The sequence below is a fragment of the Helicoverpa zea genome, chromosome 15 (genome assembly GCF_022581195.2).
Source record: "Helicoverpa zea isolate HzStark_Cry1AcR chromosome 15, ilHelZeax1.1, whole genome shotgun sequence".
NCBI lineage: Eukaryota > Metazoa > Arthropoda > Insecta > Lepidoptera > Noctuidae > Helicoverpa > Helicoverpa zea.
Window position 1 is genome coordinate 578734 of NC_061466.1, and position 23262 is coordinate 601995.

General features: G+C 39.1%; 1 protein-coding gene across 2 annotated transcripts in view; it reads right to left on the bottom strand.

Annotated features, from left to right (window-relative positions):
* Nucleotides 1-4610: 4610 nt before the first annotated feature.
* Nucleotides 4611-23262, bottom strand: part of LOC124636760 (fibrillin-2-like) — a 51945-nt gene continuing 33293 nt past the window's right edge. For both annotated transcript variants that reach the window (XM_047172893.1, XM_047172892.1), the window contains exons 36-54: nt 22453-22777; nt 21914-22147; nt 21322-21491; nt 15621-15822; nt 14992-15111; nt 14607-14764; nt 14321-14421; nt 13954-14193; nt 13444-13663; nt 12858-13031; nt 12420-12528; nt 11693-11944; nt 9508-9800; nt 8947-9153; nt 8052-8206; nt 7277-7516; nt 6847-6937; nt 6333-6550; nt 4611-6051 (exon numbers count right to left, since the gene is read on the bottom strand). In XM_047172893.1, the coding sequence (XP_047028849.1) occupies nt 5899-6051; nt 6333-6550; nt 6847-6937; nt 7277-7516; nt 8052-8206; nt 8947-9153; nt 9508-9800; nt 11693-11944; nt 12420-12528; nt 12858-13031; nt 13444-13663; nt 13954-14193; nt 14321-14421; nt 14607-14764; nt 14992-15111; nt 15621-15822; nt 21322-21491; nt 21914-22147; nt 22453-22777 (3662 nt within the window). In that variant the 3' untranslated portion in view covers nt 4611-5898. The remainder of the gene's footprint in view (nt 6052-6332; nt 6551-6846; nt 6938-7276; nt 7517-8051; nt 8207-8946; nt 9154-9507; nt 9801-11692; nt 11945-12419; nt 12529-12857; nt 13032-13443; nt 13664-13953; nt 14194-14320; nt 14422-14606; nt 14765-14991; nt 15112-15620; nt 15823-21321; nt 21492-21913; nt 22148-22452; nt 22778-23262) is intronic.

Here is a 23262-nt window from a genome sequence, read left to right on the forward strand (position 1 = left end):
CACAAAGCAGCCCGTAGTCTGGAAGTTGGTGATTGATTCACCCGTGCATCGGAGAGCACTTACATAAATGTCGGTCCTGCGCCTGATCTCTTTCCGGTCGTATCGGATTGCCGCCCCGTCGGGTTATGAGAGTGTAAGAATAGGGAGTGCACCTGTGTCTGCGCAAATGCTCGAGCACTATAATATGTCCTGCGCAGCTGGCTGATCTCCTTTGAATGAAAACAGCCGCCGTGGCCAAAATCGGCCGTGGACGCCATTGTTATTTGAAAGACCCTAAAAGTTTAACTACCAAATTTATTGGTAAATTTCATAATATCGCCACATCGAATAAAAACTGACAGCTGTCAACTGCACAGTCAGTGGCACTTCAGGTGATATGCTTTTTTCATAATATTTTTACAGTTTATGCCTCCCTTGAAAATAGGTGGTATACTGGTTTTATTTTACCTATCTACTGTTTTATTACATTAATAATTTGTGGTTGTTGCGATTTCGTAGAGGTCACGTAGCATACTTATATTGAAAGAATTTTTGTAACCAGTCCTGTAGTTTTCGGTATGTAAACATGCAAAGTTGTAGAAGGAAATTCTTCAAAAAATGTCTTCACTATCGTAAAAATGAATTCATTTCATCCTAAAGACCTCCACTGCCGGACAAAGGCCTCAGCCATCCACTACTACAGTACTGCGCGGCGACCTTGGCTAGATCGTCCGACTATCCAGTGGAGTGGGGAGCCAATCCACGCTGCGTCTTCCGGGTCGTGGTCACCACTCGAGAACATTTCTACCCCATCGGTCATCTGTTCTGCTTTCATCTCCACTCATCCCTAGTATCCGATACGTAGGATGATGTGGTATGATGAGTTTAGCGTCCAGCCGGGGACGCGTTGATATCTTGCTAGTGTCAAGCTGAGCTAGGGAACAAAGGAATCAGCACACCATATCACTGTTCGTCGTATTCACAGATTTAAGAGGACGAATTGGAAATTTTGGCGCCAAGGATCTCAATCTTTCTCAGTAAATACAAAACGGATCAAAATACAACTTGGTTACCTGAAAGTTCATGATATAAACCTTATTTTGTTAGACTTCAAAACATGATTAGGTAACTTTTATAACAGAGAAAAATATATCAAACATACCTCTTTTTAAAAAGAGATTCACATATTATGGGCAAACGGGACCGATTTAAGCCTCTTAACTTTTTTAGTAGTTGCGTATATACATACTCTTTAAAATTGTGGAAGGAATTTTTATCAAATTATCATTTCTAAATAATAAAATTACAAAACCATTTTGTCGCTTACGACTTTTAGTTATAAGCTAGCGCGCGTATTGTAATCCTCGCCCCGCTCAGACGCTCCGTCCCCTCTTGGCGCCTTAGAAGCGCGTGCCGGTTATAGAATTATTGTTTACCAATTCGTCGCCTTAATTAGGTTTTTCCACCGCGCGAGCAGTTATTGATGCCGGCCGGCCATTGCTGAGATTCGAACTATAGTCTTGTGTATGAGGTTGATAGGTGGCGCTAGAGATGCACAGTTTTGGTGTCGCTCGGCGTGTTTTGGTGACGTATAATAGGGAAGAAAAGATGGGAAAACAAGTATTCCAAAGCCTGTTCAAGGTATATACTAGAATATTTATCAACCAGTGCGCAAACTTTGTCAATTTATAGTTAAACAAGTTTTAAAGATACCTATACTTTTACTTTGATCTTTTAGTACATAAAAAAGTAATTGATAACGAAAGATGTTTATTTTGAATCGATTTTATGGTATAACGGAAAAGCGACCAGTCACCGCTATTACATCGCACCATCGCACTTAGTGTTGCCCAAATTCAGTCTTGGTCTTGCAGTCTTGGTCTTGTTCTTGCGTTTTTGCAAGACCAAGACCAAGAACAAGACCGCGTATTTTTAGCAAGACCAAGACCAAGACTGACCGTGCAAGACTTGAGCAAGAACAAGACTTAGCCTGCAAGACTCTTGCGTCTTGCAGCTAGGACTTAGCGCTATTTCACTGAGTAGTTAGGTGTAACAGTTCGGTGTATAGGTAGGTACGCTTAGGAATTCTATGAGACGCTAAAAACTGTATCAAAGAATATGAAAAACTGGACCTATGCGCATTACCACTAATACCATAAACATAGCGAATAAAAAAATATCTATTAAAATCAAACTGAGTGCATGCCTAGTTATGTTTTAACCATCGGCACTTTGATAATGCGGCATCAAAGGTTTTGTACTTACTTCTCAAAGAAATTTGCCGCTTTTCGGAAGTACATGGTTATGATACACGCGCCGGCGGCTTCTTTTGAAATCTACAACAATCGTTGCCGCCACGCCGAAATCATAACATTTGACACTATTTGATTGCCGCCATAGGGCGTACGTAATACGTATACTCATGCAAAATAATTTCCTAGTAGAGTACATACAGGTGTTCCAAAGAATAAATAAGTTTCAGAGTGCTTAGAATGAAAATGAATACATTATACTGATCAAGCAAGTAGTATTATGATTAGGATAAAATGGTAAGGATAGGTAGTAGATGTCATATTAATTCATTCTAGTAAGTATATATTATAATATTGATTACTTATATGGTTTTAAACTAATTACTTAGGTACTATTATTGTACATTTAGTCATTATATTTCTTAAGTTTTTACAAGAAAAAATAGCAAAAGTGTTCAAATATCACCCGTTTAATAAATATTGTAGCCACTTTTAAATACACCGCGACTTTTTAGTCGTCTTACAAAGGTGGTCCACTCAATGTATCCGACATAAAATACCACTAGGCACGATTATTATTTTTACAGCATTAATTAAGATAATAGGTGCAAAGAAAAATAATTAATACATTAGAAATAAGAAACATTCTGTTAATAATGTACGTATCAAACGGTAGAAAGTAGGTACCTTCCCAGCGCTCGAGTCGAGTGATCGTTCCATCTCCATTTTTTACGAGACAAAATATCGTAAGCCAATCTAGCACAGTCCACGTGGACTGTCATCCAATGAGATTCATTCCACGAGCGGCACGACGGCACCGCCAAAGACGACGACGGCACTTTTCAAAGAGTCCACGTGGACTTTGATAAATGCCGCCTTTTACTTAAAAATAGGTTTTAAAACGTCTTGTATGATGAGTGATAGGAACCGTCGCTACTCGAATATCGAGTACCTACAAATGGTACGCGTGTACTCAATAGCTGGTGACAATTTAAGGGTAGCAAGAAGATTGTACGCTGCGCCTAACAATCTAATAATGTTACGCAACCGAGGAGTGATCAACCCGCACGAAATAAAAATATTGTGTTGCGCGCGGCGCGTGTGACTGTTGTGCGCCCTGAGCTGCGTGGGGCTGCCGGTAACCCAGCGAGTGGTAGGCATTTATCGCGCGCAAGTACAGAGAGTGACAGAGGCCTGATAATACGTCATTGTCAACTTACATCACTTTGTTTCGGTTTTATTACGAAAAATGTTTCTGACGGTCCTAAGCCCGTAAAAGTATGAAGGAAGAATTGGAATTAAGTGTTTTCTTTTTTTTCTTAATTGGAATTAATTCTACAAAACTAATAAAATAATATAAAACGCGTAGGTACTTACCTACTAATAAAATAAAAAGCCTGCGATAAGAGTTTTGTATTACTTACCAGCCCGAATATCTCTGAGAGAGATGATGAGAGTAAGTATTTCCTAGCTGTGCCCGCGACTTCGTCCACGAGGAATAGTAACTTTGGAGGTATGTGACGTTCAGGACTTATTTATTTATTTTAAAACTTCTGTCATCAAACATACAAACGAACTCTTCAGGTTTATAATATTAGTATAGATGTACTCCAAAACATTCACTTATATGTAAAAAATAAATGATAAATCGTAAAACTCTTTTATTAAATTTCTTATAAGTCGAGGGTTCAATCTCTTTCTAGACAGATAAGTATTGTTCTTTAAAATACAGTCAAGTTATTGTAATTAATTTGTTTTTTTACATGTTTTAGCAAATGTAAGCTTATAAATCATAAATGTTTATTAAGAAACAGTTACTTCCATGGAAAACGACATGTAGGTCAGTTGATTTTTCGAATTTCTTATCAAATCTTCAGTTATTTAATAATCTGCTTGATCTTTACTATGGCTATGTTAATTCAAGCTCACAATGTTCCAATTCTAATACGTTTTTCTAAGATTTAAAGTAAACTTTAATAAATAGTAATAGACTAATAGGTATTTGCAAGACTTGCAAGACTCTTGCTGCAAGACCAAGACCAAGACCAAGACTGGGAGCGCAAGACCAAGACCAAGACCAAGACCAGGTGTATTGGCGCAAGACCAAGACCAAGACTGGCTAAGTCTCGTCTTGTTCTTGCATTTGGGCAACACTAATCGCACTACGTAATTCTTTAAGGTACGTTTTGGAAGCGAGCTAGCGACTACCAACTGCCACACTGCTTAAAATTTGTTTCTGTATAGCGATTATATGAAAGTTCGTCTCCACTAGCTAGAGAGGTCTTTTGAATTAATGTTTGGAAAACGAGTACGAATCGTGAAAGTGCTTTGCACTTTGGTGCTTCGTAAAACGACACTAATCGGAAATAAAACTAGAACTCGAATTAAAAATTTATTAATTTGATTTTGATCCACTTCGTCTTACAACTACGTTAAAATAATTCTTAAAATATTTCTTACTAAAATAACTAAATATTTTATATTAATTTTAATATTTGTATACACATATTTACAAGCAAGACTATTGCATTGGTTTTTGTACTTTTTAGAGAACGACTAATAAGTGCCAAACGATGATAAAAATGTATAAAAATATCTCACATAAAATGTATCAAATATCCATTGTGTGAACCTACATAGAGAAATAACTGCAATAAAAAAATAAATAATTCAATATTTAAAGTCCTTTTCCTTTCAATAAAGATGAGGCATTTTAATTAATCTTAACTGACACAGCAATAAATTTGAATAAATTAATAAATTTCAAAGCGTGTGGGTTTTGTGTTTGTGCCCTAAATAGTGCAAAAAGAAAAAGACTTTAAAGTAAAATATTAGTTCGCTTATCATAATGAGAATAAACTTATTCACTGGCTTTTCATATCAATGGCAAATTAACTAGTGTTGTATTGTTAATATTATAAAATAATTGCATTTTATATGAAACATCGATACGTCCCAGACTTCGGTATGAGAGTCAACTAACTACGTATTATGCATTCAATCTCACACAAATTATTTAATACTGCCGACGAGGCCTGTTGGCCCGATGGGAACGTGCGGCAAATATTTTGTGGGGACGGCCATTTTCCTAATATTAAAAATAAAAACCTGATCGATAAATAATCGCAGTCACTGAATCGATCGTCACGCGAACATTAAAACAATTCCGTCGACACATAATATTTAGTCACACATAAAACAGAACCAGTCTATCATTTCAATGACACATCAATTTCAATCGGTAGTGAGACTTAATCGATACATTCCAATCGGTGAACTTAGCGTTAATTGATTTAGAAATGTCTACTTTTATAATTTACACAGGGATTGGCAGTGTTATAAATAAGGAGTATATTTACAAGTCTCACTACTGGACACTAGAGAAGTTGCAGGGAACATCTCTCGAGTAACTCGCCTAGAATTGGATAGATGACACCGCTATGCACATAAGTATTTTCGTAAACGGTTTAAAAAGATTTAAAAACATATATTTTTTTACGCAAAATTTTCTTATCTTCTCTATGTTGTTATGTATTTATAGTGTGTGCAATACGGCTCATTAACAATTTGATCGATAAATTTTTATTGATTTTGAAGTATCTTCAAATGGATATATTTTTATGTGCGTGGCGTGTCAGGTATCCCCGGTGAGGCAGGCTGCCGCAGGTCAGCGCGTGCTGGGCGCGACGCGCACGGACACGTAGAGGCGCAGCGGCGCGGGCACGGCGGCGTGGCGGCGCGAGCGGCCCGCGCGGCCGCGTCGCGCGTCTGGTGGCGCCACGAACCGCGCCTCCAGCTCCAACTGACGCTCTAGTACCACCTGGGGGGGACAACAGTGTTTTATTTTTATCATAAAACGCCAGTGTGAAAAGGACTTTAAGGTGGATTAAACTTTGATACCTTGCAAATATGCAAAATACGTACAATAAATATGTATTGTTCACACTTTTTAACTGATCCGTAGTAACTATGTACCTATATAAAAATATAAAGTAACAAAGATGTATGTGTATCCCTATAAAAATCTTTATTTTTCAAAAAGAGTTGTTATTAATATTTATTTATTTAGATATTCGCCATAAACTTTCAAAAAAGCCATACCTCTTTCTTAAGATGCCTCCTGAGCCTAAGTGCCCAGGCGCCGTCTCTCTTGGACAGCAAAAAGTCCTTGTCCTGGTCTCCATAAGCGATCCTGTAGTGTGGTCGGGCGCCACCCTCGGCCGGCACCAGCCGCAGCAGCGGGGCTCGGCCCCAAGTCTGTTGGGGAGTTGCCGATACCACGATCAGCTCTGCTTCCGGCTCCAGGATGGAACGACGACCTGCGGAAATAAGTATATGTAAGGATTACATATAAAAAACCGTGTTAGTTCCACTAATTATAAATTAAAAAAGGCTAAACCGATTTGGCTGAAGATTGATTTTGGTGGATTGGAGCTGAGGGAAAGACATAACCTGTCTGGGTATGGGAAGTAGTTCCCTCGGAACGGAAGTGAAACGGCTAGAAATTGTTAAGGGTTATTCATTGGCTGATCTGCTAAAAGGGGCAAATCTCGTGCAAAAGGGCGGAAAGGCATTCTCACTTCTTTAATATTTTTATTTCTATATAGATACTTACGGCGACTGCGCCTCTTGCGTTTCCTGACGATCATTGTACCGTTCGCGTACACTATCGCCTCGTCCGGAGCCCTTCGTCTTCGGCCATTCACCTGTACAAATCACATTATATTAAACAACTTGGAATATTAATTGCGAACTAAAATAACCGATCCATAATGTTGTTTTGCCATCAAATATTGAATTTTGACATTAGCTTCATATAAATTATGTCAAAATCTCTAATCCAAAGACAACGCAGTAAAGCACGATCTCAAAATAGACAGTATCTGCTACTTTTCTAGCAAAACAATTAGAAATAAAAGGGGAAGAAACTATTGTCACAGACTTGTCTTGAAGAATATGTAGGTATACATAACTTGACACTACCATGTGTCATTAAGTGCGGCCAGCAAGGACTTCAAAAAGTATCAATACTGTCAGTCACTCACCTTACAACTGAAGCATCCCTCGGTAGATATCAAGTCCTTATCCCCTCCGATCTTGTACTGGTCCCGGACGGGGAAGACGGGCGCGTCGCCGATGTCGCCGGGCGGCAGGGCGCCGTCCAGCGCCGTGAGGCAGTGCCCGGCACCCACTAGCTGGTAGCCCGCCGGACACCCGCACTGGTACGAGTCGCCGAACGAGTTGCACCCGTACAGGCAGCTTGCCGTCGCGCATCCGCCTGCCAGCTGGACGGAAATATCTCGTGTAAATATTTTTGCCACAAAAACTCGTAAATACTAATGACTAAAAAATGTTGGGCGATAAATTAAAAGGGATAAGAAAAATTTAAATTATAGACACAACAAGAATTAAAAGTGCATTTAACACGATGATGTGTAAGACATTTTATAATTTATTATGAGCATAAGTAGGTATGCGGTCTCATAAGTAAAAGGCATGTTCGTGATTTATTTATCCGTCCATCCCTTGACCAAATATGCGCTAACCCATTGCTGGCACCTTTAAAGTCGTAATTTCTTTAAGTTTTTAAAGTCATGTAATAATTCTCCTACTTCTTTCGTGTCGATGACATGTCATAATAAAATTATGAATCTACACTTTGTCAGCCCAATATGCCGCCACAGCGAGAGAACGGCCGAATATGCTCATTAGATCTTCCCGCGAGCAAGTTTCAGGGCACAGTGGACATGCGATGAGGTGGGACATGGTCTGCTCAACATGTAATAATTAAGAGCTGTGAGATATTGTCGTTAGTGTTACCTGCAGACACACGGCGTGACCGGCGTCCCAGCCGTACCCGGCGGGGCAGCCGCAGCGGTAGGCGCCGGCCACCGCGAAGCACGGCGACGCGCCGCACGGCGACGCCGCGCACGCGTCCTGCGGCACGCACACGCCGCTAGACGAACGAGTTGTACCTGCCAGAAGAAATAACGTTAATATGGCGTAACGGTCAAGTGATGCTTATGGTGAAACGCCGATATTTCGACGATAACTTAGTAACTCTTAGTAATCACACCATTTGGGCGGTTTGATATAATAAAATGTAAGATAACGTACGAAGTGTGGGACCACCCCTTCAATGCACTGTACGTATGTCTTCACTGCTAAAAGAACAATTCCAAAAAACTTCTCGAGTAATATGAAAAATTATCCGGGTATTACATAAGTTTCAAAGGAAACAGACAAGAAATAATGTAATTTTGATGTCACAGGACCCTATTTCTCAATAAAGAATAATTTCAAGAGTCTGCACAAAATTGTTCTTCACGCCATCTATGCTATCGCTTCTGAACTAGATTTTATTTGGGCAACACCGACGACACGACGTTCAGTGCATTGCTCCATTACGTAGCGCACAATAGAGAGGGCACTACACATAAAGGGCTCTTGTTCACCATCCATCCTCCATCCTCCGAGCCTTTTTCCCAACTACGTTGGGGTCGGTTTCCAGTCTAACTGGATGTACCTGAATACCAGTGCTTTACAAGGAGCGACTGCCCTATCTGACCACTGACATAGAGGGCTTTTGTTCACTTACATTTTAATGTAAAATCTACTGTAAATTCACCTTATGTAGGCGCGGCGATCGGTGTATGGGTGTCTATAAAACAGTTCCGTATTGTTCACGACCCGTTTGTAGAACAAGATGACTCACCAGCAGGACAGTCACAGCGGTACCCGCCGGCGTAGTTCCTGCAGGGCGCCTGGCAGCGGCCGTCGTCGCACTCGTCGCGGTCCAGGCAGCGCGTACCCTCCAGGTCTAGCCGGAACCCGCGCGGACACACGCAGCGGTACGAACCCAGCAGGTTCACGCATTTGCCAGGGGGTGGACACAGACCTTCTTCGTGGCATTCGTTCACATCTGAGGGAAGGAAATAGGATTTAATAAATTAACGAAAGAACAATGTCAGACGTCCATAGTAACTTAGGCTCAATAAAAATATTTCATGTACAGTGAAAATTCTTACAGTTTTTTGTGTAGTTTAATGTCAGAAGCTTTTCTATGTTTTCCACTTTTGCATTGAAGTTCTCAAAACCAAATTACCTTCACATACAGTACAAAGATCGATCGATCTCAGTGGCGTGCACTTGGAGAGGCCTATGTCCAGAAGTGCACTGCGATAGGCTGATGATGATGATGATGATGGATGATGATGATGATGATGATGATGATGATGATGATGATACAGTACAAAGAAAGGAGAACATAACTCACCAACACAAGCATCACCGCGCTTCTCATAGCCATCCTGACAAGAACACTCATACGAGCCATCCGTATTGCTGCAGATCTGCTGACACGTATGGGTCCCCCTCGCACACTCGTCCACGTCGCGGCAGGCGGCGCCGTCCTCGTCGAGCTCGTAGCCGGCGCGGCACAGACAGGCGTAGGAGCCGTCGGAGTTGCGGCACAGCTGCTCGCACGGCGCCGGCCGCGCCGCGCACTCGTCCACGTCCGCGCACACCTCGCCCGCCGCCTTGTAGCCGCGCCCGCACACGCAGCGGAAACTGGACATATGCGTAAGTCTATTATTCTTCTGTTTACATGTACATATTGTTGCGAATTTGACAAGCTCGAGATTTTCTAAACGGACTTTTTTTTATAATAAAAAAATTGGTTGTCTGTAAAGTCGGTTTACTGACGATAGTTGAACGTGACAACGTCATAAGAAAATACTGATGGAATGGTTGCATTTTTCAAAAGAAAATTTTCATTTTATTTGTTTGATAGATATTTTGTATGGATGTAGAGAAGGAGGTTAATGGAAATCATAATTGAACTGATCAAGTTACATTTATTTGTACGCATAAATACAATTATGTCAATTTTTTTTTTAAATATATTTATTTATTTTATCCTAAGTTCCCTAAGTAATTCCATACTGGCTCAATGATTTAAAGAAAAAATTTATATTGATTGATTTAATTGAGAAATGGAAATTGGGATGGAATTAGATAATCAAAAGTGTTTCTAATTTAAAGTATAGCTTAAATTTTCTAGTTTGACAAGAATAAAATTACTACGTACCTTGGTACTTTTCTTATTAACATTTTTTACCTCGAATTTAATTTATTCTTTAATGAAATGAAAAACATTTTTTATAAAAAAGAAAAATATATTTTATAAAAATTGGTGTCAATTAAATTGGCCCGAAGTGTTTCGTCGTCCTGACGTACGTCAACCGCCGCTAAGAACCAATCCCGAGTGACGGCTATGACGCGATGCGCTGCGGGCCAATCACCGCTTTACCGCCGCCCCCGCGCTCCCTTCATACCACCAAAGGGACCCAATAAATCACTTCTGCGCAGGTGAAAGTCAGGGCTCGACTTCCGTGCCGGTAACTGTACTTAACTAGCAAACGACAAGTCAGTACATAAACGCGCGATTGATTATTTAAAATGTGTAGGTAGTTATAAAAAGTAATCTCGTAATCGTGATTGCAACTACAATTTGTAGTTAGTAATCAAATTTTTTAACTACTTTTTACGATTATTTAATGTAATTTGCAGTTTTGATTACTAACTACAATATGTAGTTGTAGTTAGTAATCAGTAGTTAGGTTTCATTTTGCCCAACACTGGCTATGCTCCATAATTATTTCGATCGAATAGTAAAGCAATTGATTTTTTACTCATCGTGAAATAGTTCTATTACCTTATTATTATAGTTTTGTTATAGCATAACCTACAATCGCTGCACTAGCGGACTGATGCTATTTATTTTAATTATGAAAGCACGAATATTCGACAATATATCACTGAACATATATTTAATATCGAAAGAATCATTACCTTTATCGTCGCAATTATCGTTGCTATGAACAATTTACACCACATTCACTTTTCACTGCACTTCATACTTGACGAAAATATGTAAATATATTATTGAATAGCAGCTGTTTACGCGGACGCATCGCTCACTCAAGTGGGAGAGAGACAGATGTCGAACGCTGCCGAACGCGTAGGCCGATTGTGCGATGGAACGCCTCAGAGCGAGGTAACGCCTCAGAGCGAGGTAACGCCTCAGAGCGAGGTAACGCCTCAGAGCGAGGTAACGCCGCATGAGTCATGTTTTTTCGTGCGTGCAGCCGGCTCCATCGATTTATAAGACGTTGTCACGTCAAAAAGTTGTGCTCAAAAACAGTGACAGATGGCGTTGTATCTACTACGTGTACGTGCCTTTGCCAAGTTAAAAAAAAACATTGCACCAATCCCTTTGAGCCGAGACGCATGAAATTCAGATTTTTTCATCTTTGAACCCTGGAAAACAATCTATAAATCCGGACTTTTTCGGACACAATTTCATAAGCAGTTGGGCTTTTATCGGGTGTTAATTTATGGTAACTATCTGAAAAGTAGTAACATTTTGACAAAATATATTAAATCATAAAGACACTAACCTTCCAATAGTATTGATACATCTGCCAGGTGCGCAGAGTCCAGGCATGGCAGCACACTCATCTACGTCGTACATGTCGGTGCCCATGCCGTGGTTCTCGCCGACCAGGCCCGGCACGCCGGGCACCAGGCCGGGCCGCCCGGGCTGCAGGTTCTCCGGAGTACACAGCGTGCGACGCTCCGGGCTGCCCGGCGCCGGGCATAACTCGCACTCGGGGCCCCAGGCTACCCCCAGCGTGCAGCAGCATTGTGCTCTGTCGACCAAACATTACATTCATTATCAGGATCTTACCGATACGTCAATATCATTTGTCTAATACAAGGTTTCTATAACCAATGTTGTGTAACACTTTGCTGATCAAACATAAATAAGTACAATCATCTAAGAAAAAGTCGTGACTTTAAACTTTACTATTATTATTTTTGATTATATTTTCGTTTTCTCCGGCTACCCGGGATCTAAATTGACGGTACGGACCTAAGGAAAGTGGCAATTGTATTATTATTAGTTTTTATTGTACACACAACTATTTTAATACACACAATACAGAGAGGTTGTTTACAAAGACGAGCTTAACCCTGAGTTGGGTTCCCTGACAGCAATCCTTGGAGCCATAGAGAGATACGATAGGGAACTTTACAAGACAATTGCTGAAGAAACCGATTATCTACTAGAATAGTTTTTGAATAAACTGCTCATACAAAGATCCTAGATAATGTAGTACTCACTTGGTAACATGTGCGGGTGGCACGGGCGTGGACGCGATGGATCGCGGCCACGGCTCCGGCATACAGCGGCCTGACACCAGCGAACGGTGACACATGCCTGTGCGGTGATCTGAAGGACGAAAAACCTAATTTTACTTCACTCAGTGAAAGGAAATTATTCTAGACTAACCCCCGGATAGACCACATTGAAAATGTTGACATCTTCACTATGTTTTATATGGCTTTTCATGATCCACTACTACTACTACACCACTACTAAACCAATAGAAGAAAATGTAATGTAAGTAGAGTGTATATTGAATGGTTCAATAAAATTTCAATCAGTGGTACGAAGAGGAATTGAAAGTCCTTCCCGTACCACCAATGGAGATAGGAGGAGTAAGCCAATTATCACACTTCATATAAAACTCTAAAACTTATTATTAGCCAGATCCTTACCAATACAAGCCATGCCGTCCTCACTGGGCTCATAGCCAGCATCGCAGTCGCAGGCGAACCCTCCCTCGCTGTTGATGCAGACGCCGGGTGCGCAGCGGTCGGGGTTGTCCGAGCACTCGTCGATGTCCTCGCACGCGTCGGGTGCGTCGTGGGGGGATGATGTGCGTCTGTAGCCTGCAATGTCAAGTCAGGTTGATGAAACTGGTAAAAAGGGGTATTCCCGCGGTAAGGTGCAACAAAGGTAACCATGACCACACGTTGCTTCCTCGCGTTTCCATTTTAACTTCTAAATCTACCAGATTTTATACTATATTTCTTACTGTCCTTCCCTGTTGTACTTTGGCCAGAACCAGCTCAACCGCTCTATAGTCTTCTTCTTTTTCCTGCCCTGTTCCCAATTTTATTCGGGGTCACTCATCATACTGACACTCACTCCCTTCTTATTCAAGTCATGTTTCAGGTAATCCATCCATCTTTTCCTCGGTCTTCCTCTTCCTGTCCATCCATCCACATTCATACTTAGCACTTTAGCACTCAACCGATATATAGTAATATTTAAAGATATTTTTGAATGAAAGCAGCTTACCTTCAGGGCACTTGCAAATATAAGAGCCCACAACATTCTCGCAGGCATGCGGACAGACCCTGGGGTCCTGTGCACACTCGTCGATGTCCTTGCAGTGCACGCCGTCGGGCGCCACCTCGTAGCCGTAGGGGCACGTGCAGCGGAACGAGCCCAGCGTGTTGTGGCAGCGGAACGTGCAGGTAGCACGGCCTTCCATGCACTCGTCTATGTCTACACATGTCTGCGAGGGTAAAGGGATAGGTTATTATGAATAAATAAAAAGTATTTAGTTTGTCTTTTAGATAATCCTTATATGTGGCTTTTCTCCCACAACCAATAACAGCAAAAACACAACAAACTTGAATTTTGTGTTACGTCACTTCTAGGAAGAAATTTTACTTAAACGGGACGTCAGTTATAGTCTATCTTTACAAAATTGAGTCTTTTTACGAAAAATAATGACTTGTGTATCTTTTCAGACTATTTTTTATGCAACTTCAATTTAATTATGTAACTAAAACCAAAACTCACCCCATCAGGTCCCTGCGTGAATCCAAAGTTGCATCTACACTCATAACCTCCCGGGGTATTGGTACAGGTGCCGTTGCCGCATATCCTGGGATCAGCAGCACACTCATCAGCATCCACACACACGAGGCCACTGCCGTCGAGTACGTAGCCGGGCGGACACTCGCAGCGGAACGAGCCGTCCGTGTTGATGCAACGACCGCCGCGGCACACGTCTGGACGTACTTTACATTCGTCTAAGTCCTGGGTACAAAAGAAAAAATATTATAACCTTTTTTGAAGATCTTACGAAATATAGCAGTTTGTTATTCAGAGTGGTATCAAGCTGACAAGATTTCTGATAGGGTGTGTAAGTAGACGGTAAGTTTACCTGAGTAAGATTAGGTCTTCCCATTCCACCTTGACAGATGCGTAAGAATTCAGGCGAGTCAGGAGCCGGACAGCGTTCACAATATCTGCCCCAAGCAGCACCTGTGCACAAAAAAACATTATGTTTAACTTGTTGTACATAAACATGGTAAATTTTTCACATAAAATAGGTTTCATAAAATTCGTCCTTCGGGTTAGTATGACATAGACCAAAACAATAAGGTGATATTTAACAGAATAAATGCGTAAATTATTTTTATTAATAAATCCAGTCCAAGACTTTATACCTTCTGAACAACAACACTCGGGTCTTCCGAGCTGCAGAGGTCTAGCTCGATGGCATCGTCCTGAGTCCCACTCGTCATAGCATAGCTCCTTACGTTCGTCCACGCAGATGGCCGCTGCCTTGTCGAAACGCCAGCCGGGTGGACAGTCACATACGTAGCTAGAGAATAAGGTACAAAAGTAAGAAAACACCTACAATTCATGTACAAATGACTTACATTATATTATTATTACCACATTTTGTTTTCAAGTTCTTGGTTAATCCCTTAATTTACATGCTGCTTGGTAAGTCTCGATTATAATCTTTCATTATTTTTGCATTTTGTGACCATAATTTTTATTTATTTTATTTTTTGTATCGTTCAGATGTATTAAAGTAAAACTTACCCTCCATTAAAGTTTCTGCACTCGCCTCCAGCACACACGTATTGTATCTCCTTACACTCGTCGCGGTCCACGCAGCGTCTGCCTACTAGTCGCCAACCGGCACCGCATGAACATTCGTAACTAGGAATAAATAAATAAATAAGTTCAACATCATATTTTATAATATTTAAAAAATATACCATAAGGTATAATTGGTACTATTTCAATAAGGTTTTATTTTCAAAAAAAATATGTGGAGGCATATTTATGTACAATACTGAGTATCTTATTTACTCGAGGAAGTAAGAGGAAGAAGCATCGCTATAGAAACTTAAGAGTTGAATACTTAATTTGTATCTTAACAACGAAAGTCAGTCAGTTTAGACCAGAGCATTAGGTACAGGAGGTAAACGACTATTAGAAATCATGGCGTCGTTGACTCAATAGCTTTACATGGATGTTTAAGCTAATACTCCAGGAAATAGGTAATAAATATAGTAGCTACATTTCACTGACGTTAACGTTGACTACAACATCAGCAATAACACTAGGAAGCGCTAAAAAGGTGGGTCAAAAGGGGATGTCCTTTCGATAATTATTGTTTAAGTTCAACTTGACCATCGGTCGTATAAGTATGTGTTGTTACTCACCCGCCGTTAGTATTAGTACAGGAAGGCGACCCATCCCTGCCGCAGGGGTGCGGCAGCTCGGAGCACTCGTCGACGTCGCGGCAGTGGCGGGCGTCGGCGCTGAGCGCGTAGCCGGCGGCGCAGTCGCAGCGGAAGGAGCCCGCCGTGTTGCGGCAGCGCCCGTTGCGGCACACCATGCCGCCCTCGCGACACTCGTTGATGTCTGGGCGACGAGAAACATTCGATCAAATATGTGTAATGAAATGTAATTTCATTAATTACTTTATTTAATTTAAACTTGCCGCGCTTCGCGCGTTTATAAGTTGTCTGTGGCGAGTGACGCCATATAATGGCGGACGATGTCTTTCTACTAATTTTGCTGTGTGAATTTTATGGATAAAATTAAACTAATATAGAAAAGGATTATTGAGGAGACGATGTTATAAACTTAAATGTCGTTTCTTTGATTGTTTCAGAGAAACAAATTCGTTTCATTTAATCCTCAATAAATATTACAAAACGACATTTTCGTTTATTTAAAATGAAGATGGACCGGTTGCAGTTCGAATTCACTATGATATCTTCAAATGATGGCAAATCGAACGTGTTAGCCATAACCTCTATAACCACTGAGGAAGGAAAATGTTATGTTTTACCTGAAGATTTGAAGCCAGTGATTCATCATACAAGTATTATTAAAATGAACACTTTCTCAAAAATTAAAAACAGCATAAAGAAAAGGCATCAAAGTAGAAAAATATGGATAAAATTGGATGAAGACCAAAAGAAAATATATATAGATGAGGAAGGTAATATGCAGTTTTCAGATCAGTACCTAGAAGAAATGAGCACAAAACAACCAAGAGACAAAGATGACAGTTTGCAAAATATCTTGGAAAAATTAATAGAAACTACTACGAAGAAAGAAAATCAACACAACCTAAAACATATTTCTGAGAAGTTTATTATTGAAAAATTCACAAGTAAGAATTCAAATGCTATGCAATGGATAGAGAACTTTGAAAAAGAGTGTGAGCGCTTTAATATTACAAAAGATGAAACCAAAATTGATATATTGAGACTATTTTTAGAAAAGTCTTGTTTGGATTGGTATAGATCTATGATGATAAAACTAACAGTACATTCTGAATGGAATGAATGGAAAGACAAATTTTTAGAAACTTTTAAAAACCGAGGATGGGATATAGTCACAAGTGCACTCACATTCAGGTACAAAGAAGGACTGTTAATTGATTATGCTATAAAAAAGGAACGGCTTATACTAGATGTTAACAAATCAATAGACCCCAAAACTATGATAGATCTAATTGCAACAGGTTTACCTGGGTTCATCTTAAATAAGTTAAACAGGGATGAACTCGACAGCTCTACTGACTTGTTCAACGAGATAAGAAAATATGAAGGTATGATGTACAAGAAAAATTTAACTACAACAAAGAGTGGCACATTTATTTATAAGAATAAAAGTGATGAGAAGAAGCCATGTAACAATTGTAAGTCTTTGGACAAAGGAATTAGATATCATCCAGAGGAGTCATGTTGGTTCAAGAAAAACAAAATTGAATCTGAAAAGGCATTTAAAGCCAAAAATGTAAACAATAATTCCATTATTGAAGTTGATATGAATACGGATAAAAAAAACGAGTAAGTACACCATTAATCAAAATCAAGCTTTTATTAGAAGAAAAACTAGAAGTGAGTGGAATCTATGATTCAGGCTCACAGATCTCTTTAATAAATTCAAGACTGATTAAAGTAAGAGAAAAGAAAGACAATGAGAACATAGCATATATGAAAACGGTTAATGGTGTGAAGAAGACAGATGGCTTGATAACAATAAAAATAAAAATATTTGATATAGAAGAGAAGATTGACGTTTATGTAGTAGAAAATGATGATTTTGAAGATTTTATAATCGGTTTGGATATAATACAGAAATTTAAATTAACTCAAAATGAAGACTTGCAGATAGAACAAAAGAAAATAACAAATAAAATAGACATGTCTAAAGATAACAGAAATGAAGATAAGAATATAAAAACATATGCAATAAATTTCAATGAACATATAGAGACAGAGGAATTCATAAGTATGATAGACCATTTAGATAATGAAAAGAAGATTGAGATAGAAAAAAATATCAAAGAATATAAAACAATTTTTGCTAAGGACAAGTATGATATAGGATCAGTGAAAGATTATGAAGCTCACATTGATTTAATAGTAAACAGATACTGTAGTAAAAGACCCTACAGATGTACAATAGAAGACAAATTAGAAATCGAAGAGCAAATATCTATGTTACTGAAGAATAATTTAATAGAAGAATCTTACAGTCCCTTTGCTGCACCAGTGACATTGGCATTTAAAAAAGGTGAAAATAGAAAATCCCGCTTATGTGTGGATTTTAGAGACTTGAACAAAATTGTGGTACCGCAAGCTCAGCCTTTCCCATTAATAGATGATTTGATAATTAAGACTATAGTTCGGCCATTCAGAGAATGCGTTCCTGACACGTCGCGATTGAACTGACGACGTAACTTTGCAATGGCGTTGCAGTTACGATAAAAATATTTTTGCTGGTTGTTTACCGTTTTAACAATTGAGGAGCATTAAAACAACATTATTATATCAATAATCAATGAATGTAGTTACGTCGTCAGTTCAATCGCGACGTGTCAGGAACGCATTCTCTGAATGGCCGAACTATAGAAACTGTAAGTATTTTACTACACTGGATATAAACTCTGCATTTTGGGCAATACCACTGCGGGTTGAAGATAGATTTAAAACAGGATTTGTCACGCAGGATGGCCATTTCCAGTGGACCTGCCTTCCTTTTGGTTTGAAAACATCACCAGCCATTTTCCAGAGAATTTTAAGCAATATTCTAAGAAAGCACAATCTCACAGGATACTCTGTAAATTATATCGATGATATTTTAATCTACTCTGCCACCTTCGAGGAGCATATAAGACACATAAGGAATGTATTAGAGGCAATAATAAAAGAAGGCTTTAGATTGAAGTTCAAGAAATGTACCTTCGCTTCAGACTCAGTAAGATATCTCGGGCATGTGATTCAGAATAACTCGGTAAGACCACTTAAAGACAATTTGATCTCAATAAGACATTTTCCAACTCCTAAGACACAAAAGAATATTAGACAATTTCTGGGTAAAATCAACTTCTACCATGAATACATACCAAGAAGCGCGATTGTCTTAGATCCATTACATAACTTATTAAGGAAAAACGAAAAGTTTGTGTGGTCAGAGAAGTGTGAAGAATCGTTTAATCAAATAAAACAATATTTATGTTCTCAACCAGTATTGGAAATATTCGATAAAGACTTGCCTATAAAAATCTTTACAGATGCATCCTTAGAGGGTATCGGGGCAATACTGAAACAAACACAACTTGATGGTAAAGACAAACCAGTAGCATATTTCTCAAAAAAACTCAATGAATGTCAAAAACGAAAAAAGGCTATATATTTGGAGTGTTTGGCAATGAAAGAAGCTGTTAAGTATTGGCAACACTGGCTCATTGGAAAACAATTCACTATCTACTCAGACCACAAACCTCTTGAGAACATGAACATTAAATGTAGGACAGATGAAGAATTGGGTGAGCTTACATATTATCTATCTCAATATGACTTTACAGTAAAATATATACCTGGTAAAGAGAATATAGAAGCAGACTGTTTAAGCCGAAACCCTGTGCTAGAATCAGAAGATAACAAAGACGAACTACTGAAAATTGTTAATTTAATACAAATAAAAGATATAGTTGAAGATCAAGAGAAGAATGAAACAATACAAGAAAAGAAACAAAATCTAATACACAAAAATAATATCTATTATAAGAAAATAAAGAAACATGAAAAGATTATCCTATCGGAAGAGTTTAGTCAAAAATGTATAAAAAAGGTGCATGAAGATTATTTTCACATTGGAATAAGACAATTACAGAAAAAAATAAGTTCAATATATACAGCTAAAAACTTAACAAAAAATATTATAAATGTTTGTAAAACATGTGAAATATGTATAAAAAATAAATCAAGATGCCAAGCCAAATTTGGATTAATGTCACAACTGGGACCAGCAACAAAACCATTTGAAATAATGTCACTAGACACTATTGGTGGCTTCGGAGGATCTAGGTCAACAAAAAAATACCTTCACCTTTTAGTTGACCACTACACAAGATATGCATTTATTGAGACCTCAAAAACACAGAATGCAAGTGACTTTATAAAATTAGTAAAAAAAATATTAGAGACAGATGAGATTGGAATAATTTTGACAGATCAATATCCAGGAATCAATTCAAGAGAATTTAAGCAATATTTGCAAGAAAATAGTATCAAACTAATTTTTACAGCTGTGAATACACCATTCTCTAACGGCTTGAATGAAAGATTAAATCAAACAATAGTAAATAAAATACGATGTAAAATTAATGAGAGAAATAACAACAAAACATGGACAACGGTAGCAAGGGAATGTATACAAAAGTATAATGAAACAGAACACTCCGTTACAGGCTTTGCACCAAGATATTTATTAGACGGTACAAATGTTAATATTCTGCCTAACGAATTTAAAACAATAGAAAAGGAAGGCAAGTGGATTGCGGATAGAAGATTGGCATTAGAAAATACAATAAAATCCCACAAGTACAACAAGAAAATATTTGATAGAAATAGAAAAATACAAGAGTTTAATGTAGGAGACAGTGTATACGTAGAAAATGGGAATAGAATGAATAGAAAGAAATTAGATGAACTAAAAATAGGCCCTTTTAAGATAGTAGAGAAAATATCAAACTCCATTTATAGGATTGACACTGGAAACAGAAAAACAGAATCAACTTTATTTCACATAACAAAATTACAACCTGTCACCACAGAGGATGCAGAAGATAAAGTAGAAGAAGAAAACTAATATGAAGATAACTGATATGTACACTATAAACATACATTATTTACTATTTTCGTTCTTAGGGGGGGGAGATGTAATGAAATGTAATTTCATTAATTACTTTATTTAATTTAAACTTGCCGCGCTTCGCGCGTTTATAAGTTGTCTGTGGCGAGTGACGCCATATAATGGCGGACGATGTCTTTCTACTAATTTTGCTGTGTGAATTTTATGGATAAAATTAAACTAATATAGAAAAGGATTATTGAGGAGACGATGTTATAAACTTAAATGTCGTTTCTTTGATTGTTTCAGAGAAACAAATTCGTTTCATTTAATCCTCAATAAATATTACATATGTATACTGTCTGGGGTAAGAGGAATATTGACTCGCATTTACTAAAAGTTTACCTAGCTCCGAGGAGCTTGCTAGCTTTACAGGAGCGAATCTAGAACTCAAAATAGGTTGTGGCAACATCCATCGGATATGGTTAGAAATTCACATTCTAAGTGAAGGTAGCTGCATAAGAAAGCATATAGGGGAGGATATAGGAAGTATATAAGAAAAAGGAAATAAGGAAGTGCATGAGAATGTACATAAGGGAATATATTGGGGGTTAAATAAGGGAATAAAAAGGAAAAATGCACATAGAAGTACACAAGAAAGTTTATAAGGAGGTATATGAGGGAGTATATAAGGTAGTGAATATATAAGTCTGTAAATAGGGGGAGTACATAAACAAATTCGATTTTTGTCGTCTAAAAACTCACCGATACAATCATTATTAGCGCCCGGCTTGAACCCTTCATCACAGTGGCAGGTATACGACCCGGGCAGGTTCTCGCAGGTACCGTTGCGGCACATGGGCCGGGGACGGGCACACTCGTCCACGTCGCGGCACACGTTGTCGCGTAGTGTGTAGCCCGGCTTGCACTCGCATCTGTACAAGTTACAGTTTTTGGTACAATTGACAATTGTCATTAGTCAGTATAAATAACGTTATTTTCATTTGATGAAGGTTACCCCTAGATTTAACCGCAGATAAGAGGATATAACTAAATTAGGCGTATATGGCCGGTTACAACTAGCTGTAGCTGATTGAATCCGGCTGTAGCTATATTTTGAGTTTTAGCCGTAATATATAATAATGAAAAATTATGCAAATTTATTAGATAGACGGAGGATCTGATCCAGGTCGCAGGTTGCTGAAGATTGAGCAAAGTGGCGAATCTTCATCATATGAGTATGATTATTCCTAGTAGGGGGAAGTCTTTATCTAGCACTTGACGTCTTTCGACTGACACGGCGGGGTCATATGTTGAAAAAAGTTAAAACAAAATTCACCCTTAAATATATACTGACCTGTATGATCCAATAGTGTTCTTACAGTCTCCATGTTCACACAGCCTCTGGTCGGCACACTCATCCACATCATCACACTCGTCGAGCGTGGCGGACAGCGCGTACCCGGGCGGGCAGCGGCACTCGTACGCGCCGGGCAGGTTGACGCACTGCGCCAGCCCGCGGCACGGCCCGCGGCCGTCGGCACACTCGTCGATGTCGCGGCATAAGTGGGAGGTGTTGTCGTGCTCGTAGCTATGGAGAGAGAGATATATTCAATTTACAAAGACCGAGACTGTAGACACGATAAACTACAGTAATATTTCTCGTCTGTCCATTAACTTTAAACAGGTATAACATTATTAAATGCATAGCAGAAAAATTCTCATCAATTAGCACATCTCTATTAAACTGCGTATAAAAAAAAATATCTGTATTTTTACAAGATAGGAAGGGGATTGACAGAAACTCAAAATTATGACAAGACTCTTTTGTATCAGCAGTAAAAAGTTCATATTTGCCAAAAACAAAAACATACCGAAGCTAAAAGCTGAACTTACCCGTGATCGCATCCACACTGGAATCCAGTAGGAGTATCGTGGCAAGTACCAGGTTTGCATAACTGCGGCATGATGTCACACTCATTGATGGGCTTGGTCTCATTGGTCATGGGATTGATGTACTCTCCCGGCTTCTCTCCACACAAGGCCATGTGTTCCTGCGACCCCTTGTCGGGGCAAGCTTCACATGGTGCTCCCCATGCCTTGCCGACGGAGCAGCAACACAAGTACTTAGTTTGTGGCACCCCTGCGGCCCCGGTACAGCGGCCCGTGTCGGGGTCCCAGTCCATGTAGCATTGACGTTGACGTACGTCCACACATTCCTCTGTTAAAAACAAAAGATGATTTAGAGTTGGTTCTTCAAAGAACTGAACAAAAACAAATGGGAGTATACACGCAGCGGTAACTTCCGACAGCGATAAATTAGATCCCACCAAAAACATTAAATGTAAAAAAAGCCAATCCTCTACGCAATCCCTCCACCGTAAAAAGTTTTGAGATCGCATAGAAGCCAAGTCCTGTTCAACTTTATTTGTAATAATAAATCAATATTTTGTGACTATATCAATAGTTTTGTTCACATTACAATAATATTGTCTTGGCCATGAGCACAAGTTAAAAGCCGCTCCTTGAAATAATGTGTAAATACCATTGAATTGATAAATTCTATATGGACATGATTTCACGATTGGACTGATTGGAATTTGAGATCACCATGGACTAAACATGCGCCATAGTACATGTGCAGTTCATTGATGTTGGATGATACTGACTGTCGGTCATTTAGTAACAATTGAATAAACTAAAAGT